Raw genomic sequence first — 19,764 nt, forward strand, 5'->3', positions numbered from 1 at the left:
TCTGTTGGTCTGTTAGTGTCACTTCCTTGAAGGGAACATCCACAGTTTAGTCATTTTACCTGGTGCTCAATCCGAGAAGCAGAGGTCTGCTCCACGGATGGGCCAACCCAGCCGCAGCTGGTGAACTTGTAGAGGGGGGTGTTGGTCTGCAATGTGCCATCTTCCCAAGAGAGGTCAGGGCTGTGTTGGCCAAAATGAATTTCCCGGTAGGGGCTTGCTTTGGAATCTGACTCCCGTGCAGGCTGTGACTGATCAGCCGGCTGATTCATGATTATGCTGCGTCTACGTCCCGCACCTTCCTGGGCACGCCTGCAGGGCACCCAGCGCCTTAGTGTGCATCTGTCTCCTGCCGCCTGGGCTGGTGCCAGTCCCTGGTGGACAGCTGCACGGCTCACCTTCATTGGACAGGGGATGAGACCCGAGCCTCCCAGGAAAGCACACCCGGATCTGAAGCAGCTGGTTCCGCCCCATCGAAGAAACTTTAAACCACATTTGTTAGTTTTTCAAACTGCATTTAACAAGTGTGGGAGCAAGTAATGTCCCTGGTTGGTGTTTGTCTGGTGGGACCGATCCTCTTTCTTGTATTTGTTTCCCTTGCAAAGAAATAGTGGCCGGGGGAAGAAATAACGGGGCGTTTGTATACTGCCCTGTGATACAGGGATGAATGAATGGTGATGAATGAGTGGTGATCAAAGTGATTGGAAATTCCCCCGGAAAAGCTGCTGGGGAGGCAGACGCCAGCGAAGGTGTCCTAATAAGGGGAGGTCGGGAGGCAGGAGAGGGAAGAGCTGTGACTCAGGGGCCGAGTGAGGCGCCTGCTCATGTCCCGGATGCTCTGAGCGCGGCTGCCGTGAGGCTCCGCTGAGACCTCAGAACCACCCCGGAATGGAGCTTTGTCTGGGTTTCTGGGAACCTGGGAAATAGATCTTCTGAAATAGTATAGCAATGAAATGCCACGTTCCCGGGGACACCAAAGAAAGAGGTTGAAGAAGAGGATTCCCATCGGTTTTCTTTTCTTTTATTTTTCTTTTTTAACATTTTTTATTGATTTCAGAGAGGAAGGGAAAGGGAGAGAAATAGAAATATCATTGATGAGAAAGAATCATTGATGGGCTGCCTCCTGCATGCCCCGCACTGGGGATCGAGCCCGCAACCTGGGCATGTGCCCTTGATGGGAATCGAACCTCGACCTCCTGGTTCATAGGTCAACGCTCAACCACTGACAGCTACGTCAGCCGGGCGCCCATCTGTTTTCTTTAAGTGCCTGTGCACTCATCAAGCACTCAGATGTACTGCCCAACTGAGGGTGGTGGGGTTGGGGGTGCTGACCATCCCTTTGCCGCCGAACATGGTGGGACAGAGGCAGCGGCCGCAGCCCTGTGAGCCCCTGCATTCCCACCACGGGACCCACCTCTGGACAATCATCCCTTCATGTGCTGCTCCCAGGCCGTCGGGCTCATCGGCCACCCAGAACCCACACAGTCAGGACCTGTCAGGGAAGGGGTGGCGGCTACCAAGGAGAAAGTGGCTCTTCCCTGTTCGTCCGAGAAGACTTGGTCAACAGAGCAAAGGGAATGGGAAAGAGACTGTGCTTGGTCAGAATCAGGGCCCCATCCTAACCAGAGTGCGCACCTCTGTTTAATAACCAACGCCTCTCACTGGCCTGGTCTTTTTCGTTCAGATGATTGGCTGAACCCCAGCCTGAGGTATTATCATTATTTTGCTCTAATTTCCAAATTTGCTGACATAATATGTTTATATCTAATTTCTGTGAAAGTTTTCCTTCCCTCCAGTACTGCATGAATGTATGTATGTATGTATGTATGTACCTATGACTCTGTGTATATGTGTATATACTGGGCCTATGAAGCACCCAGGGCAGGAGACAGCAGCTCTTTGCAGATAAACATGTCCCTCTACAAACAGTTTCTGGGTGTGGACTTTACTCTGCGGTCATATTGAGAAGAAATGTGGCAGTTTCTCTGGTTAATGGCTATTGATACAGACGGGGTATCTGAAAACATACAGCCCAAGCCATGTAGAATGTGGTTTACTATTTTTGACTTTTAGAAAAATGAATAATTCAAACCAGAGACACATGTCAGTGTCCAGCCCACAAGGGCCCGATTCTTTCCCACTGGTAAGGAAAGCAGTCATTTTATATCATCCCCTCTAGGCCCTGAGTTGGGGGTAGAGGTGGGGGTTGAGGGGGGGGGTTGGGAAGGGACAAGGAACAAAGGTGTCAAAGAGGGCATCCTCCCTGGACCACCCGAGGGGAGACAGCAGGTCTGCAGACCTGAATTGTCCTGCTCACTCCCTTTCTCTTCCTTCAGAAGCTTACATGCTTGGTCTGTCCCATACAACCAACCTCACGATCCTTATAAAGCCGGGGCTCCTCCCTCTGGCAGCGAAGGCCTGTTACCTGCTCGTGTCTGGAAAACGCATGGACATGCTGCTCATCAAACCCGGAGACAGAAAGGAATTTCTCTTTTCCTGCCAGAATCCAGAGACTCGCTTTGTCATTGAAGTCCAGAGGAACATTAGTAAGTACACCCTTGGGGACTGCTGCCCGCCTAGCCAGCCCCTAGCGCTGGGGAGCTGAGGTCTATTTTGAAACTGCACTTCATTCCGTTCTATGCGTGCCGGTACGGGTTAAGTTGTTTAATCCTCCAGTTGGCCCTCAGAGAAGTTCTCAAAGGGACTTGCCTGAGAATGCACAGCCAGTGAGTGCGTAGCAGCAAGACCAGAGCCCAGGCTCTCGGGCTCCAGAGTCCTGGCTTGTGACCACTGAGCCACACTGTCTCTGAACAGAGCTGTGGGTCTTCGGGTCTGGGATGCTCAGTCGGATGTGCTGAGAACACCTGGCTGATGACGGGTGCGAGTCAAGGGATTGGAGGACAGAAGAGACGGAAGGTTGAGGAGGTGGGTGGAGAAATGGGTCCACAAGGCTCAAGGGAAAAGGTAGCAGCTGTGGAGGCTGAGGGGGCTGGGTTTCATGGGACTTCATCTAAGTTGCTTAACTCCTTTTTTACTTCGTTTTCTAGTCTTCTATAAATTAAGAGTCCTTTACCAACCAAGAGGGTTGTTATGAACATGAAATAAAACAATGGCTTGAGAGAGTGTGATACACAAGAATGCAACAAACTATAGGTATTTGGTATTGTTATTACTCAGAACTTGAGCTTGGGGGAGGAGATTGACCCAAAGAACAATCAGGCAGAAACAAAAACAAACAAGTGTGTAATTTCCCCATCGTTTTAAGGTGGGTATTCACAACACTGTTTGTGATCTGCTCAAAGCCTGCTCAGAACATTTCTTCGCCTTTCACGGAAAATAAGTGAATGGGGCAATAGATCATAAAGGGGGGAAAAGGATGAAATAAACCTTAGGAAGAAGGCATTCAGAAAAATAAAAGGAGAAATTAAAATCCTTAAAGTTACGTTTGATAACTCAAAACCAAGACCTGGTTTTCAATAAAGACCAATTACGTAGACAAATCTCTGCCTGGTCTCCTAAAAAGGAAAGAGAAAATACAAATATACGGCACGAAAGTGTGAATGTGGATTTAATGACATATACAAAGGCGATTTCTAAAATTGTAAGAGACAATGTGCAACATTGTGATATTCAGTGTGAAAATCCGAATGGACATGGTGATTTTCAGGAAAAACTTAATGGGCTCCTAAAAAGGTAGGAAACCGGAATAAATAAATAACAATGGAGGAGATGGGGTTTGGCTTAGTTAGAGGTGGTTTCAGCCCTAGCCGGTTTGGCTCAGTTAATAGAGCGTTCAGCCCACGGAATGAAGGGTCCACGGTTCGATTCTGGTCAAGGGCACGTACCTTGGTTGCAGGCTTGACCCTGGTTGGGGCACGTGCAGGAGGCAACCAATTGATGTGTCTTTCTTACATTGATGCTTCTCACTCTGTGTCTCTCCCCCTCCCTTCCACTATCTCTAAAAAATCAATGGAAAAGTAACCTTGGGTGAGGATTAACAACAACAAAAAAAAGCGATGGTTTCATTAAGGAGCTTATAACACTGTAAGGAGTAGGTAATTTCTGGTATTTAAGCCATTCTAGAGAAAGGTAGGCATGCTTGTTCTGTAAACATCCCAGGCCCCGTGGGCCAGATGGTCTCTGTCACATCACAGCTGCTCAGCTGTGCTATCTCAGCATAAAGTCACCCATAGAGCCCTAGCCGGTGTTGCTCAGTGAATAGAGCCTCGGCCTGTGGACTGAAGGGTCCGGGGTTCGATTCCCATCAAGGGCACATGCCCAGGTTGCAGGGCTCGATCCCCAGTAGGGGGCATGTAGGAGGCAGATGATCAATGATTCTCTCTCATCATTGATGTTTCTCTTTCTCCCTCCCTTTCCCTTCCTCTCTGAAATCAATAAAAAATATATATATTTTTTTAAAAAATCAGCCATAGATAATAGGTGAATTCTTAGGCATGGAACGTTCCAGTGAAACTTTATTTACAGTTCGGCTGGATTGACCTCATGGGCAATAGTTGGCCGACTTCCATTCTGAGCATAGAAAGAGAAGTTTCATACTCATTTCATAAGCCCTTACAACCCTGATGTCAACATCTACCAAAAGCATAAAAAGAGAAAACCATCGACCAGTCTGTTATGACTATACATGCAAAAAAAAAAAAAAAAAATCTTAGATAAAATATAAAACATGTAGTAAAAGAATAAAGCAACAAGAACAGGGAGGGTTCGCTGGAAGACTGTAGGGTAGTTCACCATTAGCAAGTCAGCTAATGGAATGCTTTGCTCTATCAGGTGAGAGAAAAAACTGTACGTGATCAGCTTAAGAGATTGTTTTTCATGTTTTTAATACAACATTCTCAGTAAACCAGACATAGAAGGGTGTTTGCTTAATGCAATGAAGTGTATCTATCAGAACCTGGTAGCAAATATCATATGCAACAGTTATTACCCGTAACCTGGGAAACAACATAAGAGTTTCCACAATGCATGCTGTTGGTCACCGTTATTCAGAAGTTCTAGTTAAATATTTAGGGATCGTCTTAATAAATACGTAGGATACCTATGAAGCAAAATATGTAAAGTTTTACTGAGAGACAAAAGAAGACACAAATAAATGGAGAGATGTACTGTATTCCTTGAAAATCCCAGTACTTTGTAAATGTCAATTCTCCTCCAAATTAATTGACCAGTTTAAGTCGATTACAATTAACATGTCAGTGCAGCTTTCATGGAGCTGAGGAGAATATTGATATGCTTAAGGGTTCCCTGGAGCCCTGGCCGGTGTGGCTCAGTTGGTTGGGGGTGGTCCCGTCTGGTCATTGTGACCACTCTTCCCTGTGTGGCCATCCTCAAAGCCACAGCTCTTAGCAACCAACTGACAAGTGCTTACACGACCTGACTCTCCCAGTGTCGCGTGGCTGGTACTGAGTTGTGGCTGAGAGATGGAGCTTTGTGGCTCCAGGTTCTTGGTATAGAATTAAATCACAATCTCTCAGGTGGCCCAGGCATGTGTATTTTTATATATATATATATATATATATATATATATATATATATATATATATATATATATATATATATATTTCTGAGAATAAGGGAGAGGGAGAGACAGAAACATCAATGATGAGAGAGAATCATTGGTTGGCTGCCTCCTGCATGCGCCCTGCTAGGGATTGAGCCCACAACCTGGGCATGTGTCCTGACCAGGAATCGAACTGGCAGTCTTTCAGTGCCCTAGCCAACACCCAGCCAACTGAACCACACCAGCCAGGGCATGTGTTTTTTTGTTTTGTTTTGTTTTTCGTTTTTTGTTTTTAATATATCTTCATTGATTTCAGAGAGGAAGGGAGAAGATGACAGGGATAGAAACATCAATGATGAGAGAGAATCACTGATGGGCTGCCTTCTGCACACCCCACACTGGGGATTGAGCCCGCAATCTGGGCACATGCCCCGACCGGGAATCGAACCGTGACCTCCTGACTCACAGGTTGATGCTCAACCACTGAGCCATGCCGGCTGGGCGGACATGTGTATTTTTTAAACTTCCTCCAAGTGCATCTGGGCTGAGAATCGCCCCTTCACAGGTTCAGTGATCCCACAAGAGCACGGAACCCAGCAGGAGCCGCTCCATGAGGCCCTGGGCACATTGGAGGTAGAGATGCGAAGTGACAAGGCCAGATGTTAAAGGAGAGAAGTGACTTGATATAAACAATGAAGTTTGCAATAGCTCCTAAAAATAGGTGCTGTCTTTACTGACACACAAGCTCTAATTTTAGCCACATTCGTCACCTTGATATCTAACCCTGTTTTGTGGGTTAGGTGGTGCCGTGTGTTGGCAGGGACCCAGGTTGAGCAAACACAGCCCAGGCTTCTGTCCTGGGATTGTGTGTGTACTGTAAGCGGCATGCCCATCCCCCGGGCTCAGGGCTGAAAAAGGAGAGGTTTGGCATGGATGACCTCAGAGGTCCAGCTCTAAAATTCTCCCATTATTTCATTTCGAGTGGGCAGTACTTTCAAATACCCAACCGGAACAGCAGTGAAGATGTACAGATCGTGCCCTGGCCGATTTGGCACAGTGGATAGAGCGTCGGCCTGCGGACTGAGGGGTCCTGGGTTCGATTCCGGTCAAGGGCATATACCTTGGTTACGGGCACATCCCCAGTGGGGAGTGTGCAGGAGGCAGCTGATCGATGTTTCTCTCTCATCGATGTTTCTAACTCTCTATCCCTCTCCTTTCCTCTCTGTAAAAAAATCAATAAAATATATTAAAAAAAAAAATGTACAGATCGTTAGCCAGAATTGCCCGGCCGGCGTGCCCCTCAGTGGTTAAGCGTGCAGGAGACAGCTGATCCATGATTCTCTCTCATCATGGATGTTTCTATCTCTCCCTCCCTCTTCCTTCCTCTCTGAAATCAATAACAGTATATTTAAGAACATAAACAATGAAGTGGCCAGAATCCATCTCCCCTCTCACATCCCCATGCCCAGGACAACAGCCTGTTGGGTTGCCTGCATGCTGTTACTTCTCCAACGTGCTTTCTCCATTCCTCCCCGACAGCAGCGTTTCTCCCTTTGTTTTAGAAGCTTAGGAAACAACGTATGTCAAAGGATGTCATTCGTTGTTAGCGTTAAGAAAATCCAACCGGGTAATAAAATGTGAGCATTAAAGCCACGAGGCAGAAAGAAACTGTGCTTCGGGTTCCAGCCATTAAGGGGCTTGTACGGTCTGAGTGTACTCAGTGAGTTGATGAGCCTGTGGATGGGAAAACCAGTTTTAGAAGGCAGAGCTTGACACTGTGCCCAAGGTTGGGAAACGGTGGCTCCGGGTCCAGGGCAAAGGGCCTCCCACCGACTGGACTCCACCAGCTTCATGTGAAAACACAAGAGTTAGGAAGTGTCTTGGGTGTGGTTCCCTGGAAAACAGCCTGAATGGGAACTTTCGCTTAAGACACTTGTCAAGCGAGTACCCATGGGAGCACCCTGTGAAGAAAAAGAAGGAGCGAGCAAGGGAAGGAGTAAGCAAAGATGTTCTTGTTTTGTTTTAAATATGTCTGTATTTTTAGAGAGAGTAGAAGGGCGAGGGAGAGAGAGAGAAACATTGATCGGCTGCCTCCTGCACAACCCTGACAGGGAATCGAACCGGTGACCTCTTGGTGCAACTGAGCCACACCGGCTGGGCAAGGATGTGGTTTTAGCTAAAGTGTAGCCTCAGGCTGATGCCAGCATAGGAGCAGCTTGACCAGGTTGAAGTCAGGCCTTTTCACTCCTGTGATGAGCGGTGGTTGGCTGTGGGCTGCTGCTCCCTGTTGGGGTAGGCAGCCAAACCCTCAGGTGTCTCTGGCCCCAGGAGGCACCCCCAGTGGAGGCACTTCAGCAAAGAAAGGGGGTTCTGTGAGCCATTGGCCATCAACACTATATAACCTGGAGATGGGCGTGTCCACCTCGGGGTGCTCCCAGTGGGTCTACTGAAGAGATAAGAAGGAGCAGGGAGTGGCCTGGCAGCATTTATGACCAATATTGTTTTGTGACTGTTTCAGACTGTACATCAGACCCATGTCCTTTCGGGGAGTTCGAGCTGTGGCCCCTAATATCGCTGTTGCCCCCCCTCAACCGAACTTTCATCTGGGACATCCAAGCTGGCAAGAGCACCAGTCTGGAGCTGGGGTTCTCCAGGCCTCGCCTCAGGCAGATCGGGCAAGGGGAGAGCTGCCCAGACGGAGTCACTTACTCCATCAGCGGCCACATCGGTGCCACCGAGGTCCGGATCGGAACCTTCTGCAGCAACGGCACCGTGTCCCGGATCAAGATGCAGGAGAGCATCAAAATAACCTTACACCTGCCATGGTTCCACAACAGAGACTACTCCCGCTTCAGCATGTCAAGCCAGCCATCCATAAAACGTGAGCATGCCATGCCCTCCCGCTATTTGCTGAGGATGAAACATACAAAATCTCGCCCTGGCCGATTTGGCTCAATGGATAGAGCATCGGCCTGAGGATTGAAGGGTCCCGGGTTCAATTCTGGTCAAGGGCATATATCTCGGTTGCAGACTCGATCCTTAGCCCTGGTGGGGGCATATGTAGGAGGCAACCAGTCAGTGTGTTTCATATCGATGTTTCTCTCTGTCTCTCCCCCTCCCTTCCACTCTAAAAATTAATGGAAAAATATCCTTGGGTCAGGATTAACAACAACAAAAACCATACAAAATCTCTATTGCTCTAGGTCAGAAAGGACCAGGTGTTGGGAATTTTGTATGCTTTGACCTGAATACCTTATAGGGACATCCCACTCTTCTGTAAGTGACACAGACCAGGCCACTCATGACTGGTGTGGATCCAACCCTTGTCTAGTATCCTCGGCAGTGACTCTCTTTTCTTTGCTCTTTGTACATGTTTGTTTTCAAGAAATGAAGTGGGATTGGTTCTTCAGACCTATCATGATCGCTCCATTTCTTTGTCCTGTCTTCTATCTATTTCACATTTTCTCTAACGGTGTCAGTGGTGTGCTAGGGCTGGCTCACAAGAGCTCATTGTTCAGTGTGCAGGAAGTTTGTGAGCTGGTGTTAAACAGAGCCATTCATTAAAACAGAATTATATAAACTTATTAAAATGATGAGTGTAGAAACAAAGGCCATAAACACTTCAAACTCATTGCCTCCTAGTGATTTCTCTGCATTTTCCTGTTGTCTGTGCTCTTGAGGTTATTTATGTTGATTCTCTCTGCAAGTGGAAATCCTTTATGATAATGAGCTGCTGTCCACCTCTTCCCAAGTCCACATTCGGTCATCTCACATTGGTAGCTTGAAATCAGCTATGGTGGGAATATTTACACCAAGGAAATTGGCAGGACCCACATATCAGAATTCCCCCACTGAGTCAGTTGTTAAACATTGACTTGCATACCACTGATGTCTCCTCCTCATACCGTATCCTGACCCATGGCTCAGGACCTGAGAACTTCCTTCCCCTGCCCTAAGCTGTGGGCAATCAGGGCAGGGTCTAATCACCTTGTTTGGGTTTTCCCTCCCAATAGGACTGTGCTTCATCGAATCTGTGTTTGAGGGTGAAGGCTCAGCAACCTTGATGTCTGCCAACTACCCGTTTAGCTTCCCTGAGGACGAGCTCATGACATGGCAGTTTGTCATCCCTGCGCACCTGCGGGCCAGCGTCTCCTTCCTCCAGTTCAATAACTCCAACTGTGCGAAGAAGGAGGAACGTGTTGAGTACTACATCCCAGGCTCCACCACCAACCCCGAGGTGTTCAAGCTGGCGGACAAGCAGCCCGGGAACATGGCTGGGAACTTCAACCTCTCTCTGCAAGGCTGTGACCAAGATGCCCAAAATCCAGGGACCCTCCGGCTGAAGTTTCAAGTTTTGGTCCAATGTCCACAAAATGAAAGCAGTGAGTGAGCCCACCTTCCTTTCCCCTCTTCCTCGAGCACCTTCTTTCCTTCGTGTTTCTCAGCTGTGGCTTCTGGACCATTTGGACCCTGGACCCTGGGAGAGTTGCAGGAAGTATGTTGCTAGGCAGCGAGGCAGGCTTATTGGTGAAGGCATGGCATGGCCAGCCATTGAAACACAATAAGAATCCAGAATGCAAACTTACATTCAGGGTGCTAGGTTGTTGTTTTTGTTTTGTTAATCCTTACTCAATATTTTTTTTATTGCTTTGTTTTTAGAAAGAGTGGGAGGGAGGGAGGAACGGTGCTTCGGGGGGAGAGAAACATTGATGTGAGATAGACACATTGAATGGTTGCCTCCTGCATGCACCCCAACTGGGGCTGGAAATCAAACCCCAGACCCCGCGGTACACGGGCCAGTGCTCTAACCAGTGAGCACACCAGCCAGGGCTGCTGAGTTGCTTTTAATGAAGGCATTGGAAGGTTACCCTCTAGACAGCATGTCTTGACCCTATACTGGGAAACTCGATGTCCCCACACCATCAGCAATAATAATGATCGCTAACACTGTTGAGCGCTCCACACTGCACTAAGCTGCATTAAGCATGCTGCTTATATGTCCCAGCTAATCCTTATTACAACCCAGTAGGGGTGGCAGGAATTATCTTCATTTACTGGTGAGGAACCAGAAGGTTCAGACAGGTTGTGGAATGAGGCTCACATCACACAGCTGGTCGGGAGCCGAGCGAGCTCAGCACCCAGAGCCTGTGCTGTGAGCCACACTGAGCCCCCGGTAAGTGCGGGAGCATGAGGTTATGCTTCATCCCACACATGATTACTCAGATGCCTTGAAACTAAAGAAGGGAAGTCGGGGCCAGAACGAGGGTGAGGCGAAGTGCTCAGGATGCAGCATTAAGGAGGCGCCCACTCCAAGGGGCTCCCTGTTATAGAGGCGTAAGTACAGGTCAGCCCCCAAGAGCGAGTGCCTCCTTAAATGGTGCATCCTGAGCCCTGGGCCCCTCGCCTGCCTTGCCTGAGTCCTGGTCCGGAGGGTTGTGGTGTGGACTTTGAGATAACGTACAAGATGAGGTCAGCGTGGTGGGGGCTCATCAGTGAACTAGAATCGGTGAAGGAGTGAGTTGTGGCAGGTGGACTGGGCTTTCCTACCTGCTGAGGAGAGGGCTGACTCACAGCTTTGTTTCTCTTATTTACTCTGGGAAGTAGGCAGAGCCAGGCAGAAAAATTAAGTGGGAGTGGGGCGTGGCATGCTGTTTCTGTTTGTGAGGGAGACACATCGATTGGTTGCCTCTCCAAACGGGCCGGGGATCCAGCCTGCAACCCAGGTGCATGTCCTTGAATGGAATCGAAACCATGACCCTTCAGTCCGTGGGCCGACACTCTAATCACTGAGACAAACTGGCTAGGGCGCTGTTTGTTTTCACAGGGCCGATAAACATCTGAAAAGTAACCCTGTAGGATCCACTCCTTAGGAATGCCCCCTTGGCACCCACTTGGGGCCTGACTCTGCCCATATCTTGACCCAAGATTCCTTCTAATTCATAACAATTATGTAGAAGACGTAACTTTATGTATTTGAGTGTGTGAGTGTGAGTGTGTGTGTGTGTGTGTGTGTGTGTGTGTTCATTGACACACTTTGGAGTTCCACTGTCACATTTAATGCTGGAACAGCCACGAAAGGATTTGGAATGGAGTGGGTTTGAGTTTCAGAAGACGGACAGATTTATCATCTTAGGGTGAAGTGCTGCTGATTAATTCCGTTTCCTGCAAAATCAGCTGGGCTGACTTCTAAAACTAACCAAACGGTAAACATGCTACAACCAGCATAAAGAGTGTTTAGCTGCCGTGTGGAGGTGTTTCGCCTTAAAGTGGGGTTTTCATTTTCCTAGAGGAGTGCGTGACCTTGACCAGCAGGAATATCTCTGGGGATAAAATTAGGCTGGGCTGGACTCATGAAGATCTCCAGTTTCTAGATGGTTCCATCTGGATCCTTTTCATCCTGATGTGGGCCCTACATTTTAAGAGGTTGCCTGCGGCAGCCAGTCCTGGGCACCCACACGTGTGTCTGATCCCTTCTTAATATGTGTGAGCAGCTGCTTGCAGGCAGCATAGCCCAGTGGTTAAGACTGACTGCCGCCTCCAAATCTGGCCTGTGTGGATTTGAACCTGGTTCCCCTACTTACTGTGTGACCGTGGATGGGCAAGTGTCTCTTTTTTAAAAATATATTTTTATTTATTTCAGAGAGGGAGGGAGGGAGGGAGGGAGAGAGAGAGAGAGAGAGAAAGAGAGAGAGAGAGAGAGAAAGAGAAATACCAGTGATGAGAGAGGACCATTGATCAGCCAGCTATCTCTTGCAAGTCCCGCACTGGGGATCAAGCCTGAAACCTGGGAATTGAACCGTGAACTCCTGGTTCATAGGTCAATGCTCAACCACTGAAGCCACGCCAGCTGGGCAAGTCTCTTAACCTCCGTGTGACTCCATCTCTCATTTTGAAATGCAGCTCAGAGGCCTCCCCCGCAGGGGTCTGAGGACGGAGGGAGGCGGCACGGCGCATCTTCAGCTTGTGCTCGGGGAGTCTGGATTGATCCTGGCAGAGCCGGCACATCCTGGGGCCTCAGGCTTGCTCCCATGGGGCCCATTTTCATTTTAAAGAAAGAAATCTTTGTAGATGCCACAGAAATGATGAGGGGCCTTTATGTAACTTCAGTCAATAACCCAACCCCCTCAGAGGTTCCCGGAGTCAATAAGTATCCAGTAGTGAGATGCTGTCTTTTTGTGTGTGGGGTTGTCTTTCAAACTGCGGGCTCTGATGTTTTTTTGCATGCGGGAAACACCCACAGTGTTGAAGAAAGATGACGAGAGTCTTCTGTGGTGGGAAAACGATTCTATGACTCCCTGGGGCCTCCCCTTTCGGCTGTCAGTTGACAGCCACACCTCCCCTCCCGGCCCTCCCTTTTGTGAGGGTGGGACAAGGCCACTTGTCAAAATACACAGAAGATACAGTCACAATACATCTTGTCTTTCCTTAGATTGGTGTTAAAATGTGACATTTCCATTTAAAACGCCCCGTCTCTGCACATTTCCATCCCGCTCTGCCTGCTGACGCCACGCGTGAGAACAGCAGCGTGGCAGTGTGCTGTGTCTGCCCCGCCCCTCCAGTTACCTGGAGATCCAACCAGAATCAGTGTGGAAAGAGGACACGTTAAGTGACTAATGAATGCGATGCATCTGCAAATGAGCAAGGGGGAAGCAGTGCATTACTGACACGCCTGCCGTGGAAGGCCTGTCTTGCCCCAGAATCAGGATGCTTTTTTCTCAACAAACCACTGTTTCAGCTCAACTGCTAGGAGTCTCATTGCTGCCCACCTGGTTATGATATAGTAATGTTCGAAGGAAGTGTAACTGTTAACACCACAGTACCGTTTCCCACCCACCACCCACCGGAATGGCTGAACTAACAAAGGCTGGGGCACCAACCGAGGGTAGGAGTGCTGTCGGGAGTGTCATACGGTGCAGCCACCTAGCCATCTGGTCGTTTCTTACAGAGTTAAGCCTGTGCCTTCCTACTTCTGACCCAGATATTTCGCTCCTCAATGTTCACCCAAGAAGTGGCACGATACATCCACTCCCAGACTTGCAGAGGCATAGGTCCAGTGGTCTCAGAAAAATCAAAAACGGGAAACAACCTACATCTCCATCAATAGGAGAATGGGTAAAGGAATGTGGTAAAATGCGGTCCACGCTCTTTCTTTTTAAATTTCTTTTCGACTTCTGGTGATGCTGCCTGACTAATAACGTTTCCCACATTCCCCAGGCATGAGAGGTTTTGTGCGAATCTTTGCCCATTTCAGGGGTGGCCGCTGACGGGTTTTTCACGCCTGTCTTGTGTGTGTGGTTCCAGATGTAACCTACGAGGTTGACTTGAGTAACGAGCGAGCCATGTCGATCACCATCGAGCCGAGGCCCGTGAAGCAGAGCCGCCGGTTTGTCCCCGGCTGCTTTGTGTGTCTGGAGTCTCGGACCTGCAGCACCAACCTCACCCTGGCACATGGCTCCAAGCACAGGATCTCCTTCCTCTGTGACGACCTGACGCGCCTGTGGATGAACGTCGAGAAAACCATAAGTACGCCCGTGGGTGGTCGGTGCGCTCCCCCCGGGCCGCGGGCACCTCTCCACTTCCTGCCCTGTCTTCTTGGCGGGGTCCACGGGGTAGGGTGTAAATAGTATGACCAGTAAATGTCCCCCACGGTGCCGGGCAAGCAAGGGCCACCGGGAAGCAAACCAGGAGGTGGAGACCTGCCTCCCCTGGGACCAGCCGCCTCCGCTGGAATGTGCATCCTTCAGAAGGGCCGTGAGTGACCCGTGTCCCTGCTCACGTCTCCTCAGACTCCCTCTGTGAAACCCCCTCCTCCTGGCCGTGGCCTTCCCCGTCCTCTCCCCCTGCACGCCCCCTGCTTCCATGCTCACTGCCCGCTTGTGGTCTCCCACATGAGACTCTGAGTCTTGAGGTCAAGAACTTGGGTTTGTCTCTTTTTTGTTGTTGTTATTAATCCTCACCCGAGGATATTTTTTCCGGGATTTTTAGAGAGAGTGGAAGGAAAGGGTAGAGACAAAGAGAAACATCCATGTGAGAGAGAGACACATCTGTTGGTTGCCTCCCACACGTGCCCCACAACTGAGGCTGGGGATGGAGCCTGCAACTGGACCGGAATCGAACCTGTGACCCTTCAGACGCTCTTCCTCTGAGCCAAACCGGCTAGGGCTATTGCATTTTATCCCTTTAGCCCCTAGCAGGGCTGGCCATGTGCTAGTCACGTAGTAAATGTGTGATGAAGGTGGGGCAGCCAGACCCATAGTCACCTCCCTGAGGGGCCCCCGTGATCTCTGGCGTGGATGCTCTCAGAGTCTCTGCAGGTGCAGGAGCCGGGGCCACCCCGTAGGAAGTGGCAGAGCTGGAATGTCAGCTGAGACCCCCAGCTCCACGCCCTGCTGTCACCACTGCACAGAGCTGCCTCCCATAGACGGGGACACTGGGCAACAGGCCTGGGCGAGGAGACCTGTGCCCCGCCCACCTGGCACTTAGCATCTGAGACACAGAGGTGACAACCTGACAAACAAGAAGAGAAAGTTCAACCCTAAAAACTCCCAGAGCCCTAACTGGTTTGGCTCAGTGGATAGAGCGTCGGCCTGGGGACCCAAGGGTCCCGGGTTCGATTCCGGCCAAGGGCATGTGCCTTGGTTGTGGGCACATCCCCAGTAGGGGGTGTGTAGGAGGCAGCTGATTGATGTTTCTCTCTCATCGATGTTTCTAACTCTCTTTCCCTCTCCCTTCCTCTCTGTAAAAAGTCAATATATTTAAAAAAAAAAAAAAAAAAAAAAAAACTCCCAGAAAGTTGGTCTGCCAGGTTAGGAAGAATGTGAGAGAGCAGGGCGGGGAGCTAGAAAGCGAGCATCAGGAGCCGGAGTGGGGGACAGCGCGGGAAGAAGGACCAAAGGGAAAAGCCAGGAAGCCTGGGGCTGACTTGAAAGCTGGGAGGATGCTCTTCCTGTCTCCTCCCGGCCTGGGTACCATGAGCCCCTCTTTTCCAGGCTGCATGGACCACCGGTACTGCCACAGGAGGTCCTACTCCCTCCAGGTGCCCAGGGACATCCTCCAGCTGCCCGTGCAGCTGCACGACTTCTCCTGGAAGCTGCTGGTGCCCAAGGACAGGCTCAGCCTGGCACTGGTGCCGGCCCAGAAGCTGCAGCAGCACACGCAGGAGCGGTTCTGCAACACCAGCTTCAGCTACCTGGTGGCTGGCGCTGACCCGGGCCAGGACCTCTACTTCGGCTCCTTCTGCGCCGGAGGCTCCATCGAGCAGATCCAGGTGAAGCAGAACGTCTTGGTGACCCTGCGCACCTTCGCCCCCAGCTTCCAGCAGGAGCTCTCCAGGCAGGCCCTGACCGTGACCTTCATACCCTACTTCAAAGGTGAGGGCGTCTTTCACCTTCTTCCGTCTCCAGGCCTTTCTCGTGCGGGCATTCCTCTTATTTTGCTTTTGTGATCGTCTTACTCCAGTTGTCAAATTGAAGAGGACAAATAGCTGAGTGGGCTGGTCCTCACACCAGACATTGGAGTCCTGATCCTGACTCCACCATTAACCTGGAGTGGAAAATTCCAAGGCCCTGTGACAGGGGAGGTGAGGGTTGATGGCAGCAAAACGTATAATCAGATCCCAATCTTTGTTGGAAGCGGGCAGAGCATAAGTTAGAACTAACCACATATTCCCGAGTCCTAGATTTTTAAGGTGGTAACCTAAAAATCCTTTTGCAGGCATTTTTATGATTCTAATTTGAGAATTTGGAATGCAGCATGGAGAGTGCTGAAAAGGAATGCTGGGAGAGAGAACGATCTAGAACTCCAGGATCCCGTTTTCCTGGAAGAGTACAGTGAGCTTCAGTGTCCCAGGCAGGAAATGAGGTCGAAATCCCTCATGAAGGTGACTCTAGGACTCTGCATGGATGATTTTAAAAGTCACAGTCACCATCACAAATTGCCCAACGTGAGAGGCAATTGAAATATTGACCACGGGCTTTCTCTGAGGTTTACTTCACACTTTTGTTCTCAGGCATGAGTGTGAGGAAGAGGAACCTGTGGCCATAAGATTAAGGTCAATCTAGGTTGCTGGAGATCTTTAAGATTATCAGAGAAACGCCTTCCGGGGAGTTTGTGAAAGTAACACACTCATCAGTGTGGAGCATGTGGGTTTGTCTCCCCTGGGGGTCAGGAGTAGATTAGTTGATGTATCAGAGGCACTTTCTGCTTTGCAATTCCAGAAATCTTCTGAGGACCTGATGGGTTTTTTGTTTTGTTTTGTTATTGATTTTTAGAGGGAGGGGAAGGGAGAGAGAAACATTGATTTGAGAGAGAAACATCGACCGGTTGCCTCCCACACAAGCCCCCATTGGGGATCGAACCCGCAACCTAGGCATGTGCCCTGACAGGGAATGGAACCCACAGCCTTTTTGGTATACGGGATGGCGCTCCAACCAACTGAGCCATCTAGCCAGGGCCCGGACTTGAGGTTTTAATCTCAGAAACAGAAATCGGTATATACCCATCCCACCGTGGGGCACAGGTGAATGTTAGCGATGTTGAGGGCATTCCTGAAAGGAAGCTGAGATAACCACCAGTTTGGCAAACTGGCCTGTTTCTTGCTTGTTGGTTTTGTTCTTTTTTTTCCCCAAAAAAAAACCTGAGCACCTGATTTGACTGAGACTCTAATCTTGTGCTGACCAATGGGTCACCTGTGGCAACTTAAATGTAAATTAATAGTAAAGGAAGTTTGAAATGTGGTTCCTCTGTCACACCGAGCACGTGTCAGGTCTTCAGCAGACACATGTGGCGTGACTACTCCATTGGATGGTGCAGATGAAGAACAGAAAGCTCTGTTGGACAGCTCTGGTCGTGACACTTGACCATCTTCTCCTCCGCCGCGACTTCTCTCCCTTCCGATGGAAATGTCTGTGTTCCTTCTCTTCCCTTTCCTGCAGAGGAAGGTATTTTCACGGTGACCCCGGATATGAAAAGCAAGGTCTACCTGATGACCCCTAACTGGGAGCGGGGCCTGCCGTCCCTGGCCTCGGTGTCCTGGAACATCAGCGTGCCCAGCGACCAGGTGGCCTACCTGACCTTCCTGAAGGAGCGGACTGGCCTGGTGTGCCAGACGGGGCGCGCGTTCATGATCATCCAAGAGCAGCGGACCAAGGCCGAGCAGATCTTCAGCCTGGAGGAGGTGCTCCCCAAGTCCAGCTCCCGCCATCACAACTTCTGGGTCAACATCTCCAACTGCAGCCCTGTGAGTGGCAAGCAGCTGGACCTGCTCTTCCAGGTGTCGCTTACCTGGAGAACGCTAGGTGAGGGCCTTTGAGGTTTTTCGGGGATGCTAATGGAAAGCAAATTGGTGGCTGAGGGGGAAGGAGCAAGCCTGGGAGGTGAGTCAGAAAACATAGCTTTGAGCCCTGGCTGTCCATGTATCCGTCAGCTATTGCGTCAGTAATGCTGCATAACAAAACACCCCGGGACTCAGTGGCTTAAAAACAGCCATTATTATTGCTCAGATGGTGGCTGGGCAATTCTGATCCGAGCTGGACTTATGCACCCGTGGGCAGCATGTGGGTACAGGGGGCGAAGGAATGGGTGGCGGTCATCTTTGGAGGCTATGTACTCAAGTCCTTCACAGACCTAACCCCACACGTCTCTCCTCTCTCCCCTGTGTCTCTGCTCACAGACATGACTGTCATCCTCATCGCCGTGGTAGGAGGGAGCGCCTTGCTGCTGTTTGCCCTCGGACTCATCATTTGCCTTGTGAAAAAGAAGTAGGTGGAATTTCTCCGTCTTCAGCTGATCTGACGGCCCCTTAGATCACAGTGACCTATCACTAATTATGGACCTTTTTGCTTGCTTCCCATTTCCTTCCCAAAGATCAATGTTAAATTACATTGCCAGATAGGAAGTATACTTAGAGGGGAAAAATATCGCATACCTAGTGGGGAGAGGGGGATAGGACAAAAAGCCAAAATACAGGTGTGATGACATATGAGCCTACAGTTTTTTGTTTGTTTGTTTGTTTGATTTGTTTTGTTTTTTAATATATTTTATTGATTTTTTACAGAGAGGAAGGGAGAGGGATAGAGAGTTAGAAACATCCATGAGAGAGAAACATCGATCAGCTGCCTCCTGCACACCCCCTACTGGGGATGTGCCCGCAACCAAGGTACATGCCCTTGACCGAAATCGAACCTGGGACCCTTCAGTCCGCAGGCCGATGCTCTATCCACTGAGCCAAACCAGTTAGGGCGAGCGTGCAGTTTTTATGCAGCCACCTTAGCACAAGTCCCCTGGGCTCATTAGACTGTGAGCATCGCAGGGGTTATCTCGGCGGGGTAATGGCCACGTGGGCCCCGCCAGTCTATCCCTGCAAACCCCCTCCCTCTATCACCTGAGCTAGAGACAGAAGCTGGTCCTTTTAAATATTCACTGAGAACAGTGTTCTTAGGTTCAAATACTAAGCAATTTGTAGGACGTGGGGGAGACACAGTCTCTTCTCCAGCAGCCCAGGGGGTGCAGGAATCTGAGTTCCAGCAGGGATGGGCAATGGTGCACATCTAAGACCGCTGTCTTCCTGACTTCTGTCTTGGTCCCTCTCTCAGTAGGAAAAAGAAGATGAAGGGCCCAGCCGTAGGTATTTACAATGGCAACATCAATACCCAGATACCGATGCAGCCAAAGAAGTTTCCGAACCTACAAAAGGACAATGATGCCCACGTGTACGCCGTCATCGACGACACCATGGTGTACGGGCATCTGCTGCAGGATTCCAATGGGTCCTTCATCCAGCCCGAGGTGGACACCTACCGGCCCTTCCAGGGCCCCACAGAGGACTGTCCTCCCTCCTTCCTCATCCCATATTCCAAGGTCCCAACTGTAAAGTTGACCACAAAGGAGTCATCCCCTGGCTTCAATCCTGAGTCTGACAGTGAACCGTACACCTTCTCCCATCCCAGCAAGCGGAACGGAAGTGACGGGAACACAGACATTCCCTTGCTGGATGCCCACGAGCCAGCGGAGACTGGGGAATAACTTGGACCCATCCCAAAGACTTTGCATAAAGCAGGGCACTGAGACACCCTGTAGGGTGCTCACCAAAAATCCTAAAGAAGAGGAATTGTATGAAAGGAACAGCAGGAGGTTTTCCTGGACACCACCAACTTCTGATTTCCAAGTGGACTCATTCCGATGATGAAGACGTTAAAAATGATGAATTCTGGTCTGGATACAGTCATCACGGCTCATGTCCTTCTAAA

At 49.8% G+C, this 19,764-nt stretch overlaps 1 protein-coding gene across 1 annotated transcript in view; it reads left to right on the forward strand.

The window, feature by feature from the left end:
* The window catches only part of CDCP1 (CUB domain containing protein 1), a gene marked incomplete at both ends in the record, with an annotated part of 31,902 nt that extends 12,362 nt beyond the window's left edge, over window positions 1–19,540 (forward strand). Inside the window, 8 exons of the mRNA XM_080672243.1 lie at window positions 2,334–2,543; window positions 8,037–8,399; window positions 9,532–9,900; window positions 13,820–14,041; window positions 15,508–15,888; window positions 17,452–17,814; window positions 18,189–18,276; window positions 19,111–19,540. Of these exons, the coding sequence (XP_080528369.1) occupies window positions 2,334–2,543; window positions 8,037–8,399; window positions 9,532–9,900; window positions 13,820–14,041; window positions 15,508–15,888; window positions 17,452–17,814; window positions 18,189–18,276; window positions 19,111–19,540 (2,426 nt within the window). The remainder of the gene's footprint in view (window positions 1–2,333; window positions 2,544–8,036; window positions 8,400–9,531; window positions 9,901–13,819; window positions 14,042–15,507; window positions 15,889–17,451; window positions 17,815–18,188; window positions 18,277–19,110) is intronic.
* Window positions 19,541–19,764: the final 224 nt, after the last annotated feature.

Source organism: Plecotus auritus (assembly GCF_963455305.1).
Source record: "Plecotus auritus genome assembly, chromosome: 6".
NCBI classification, from domain to species: Eukaryota; Metazoa; Chordata; class Mammalia; order Chiroptera; family Vespertilionidae; genus Plecotus; species Plecotus auritus.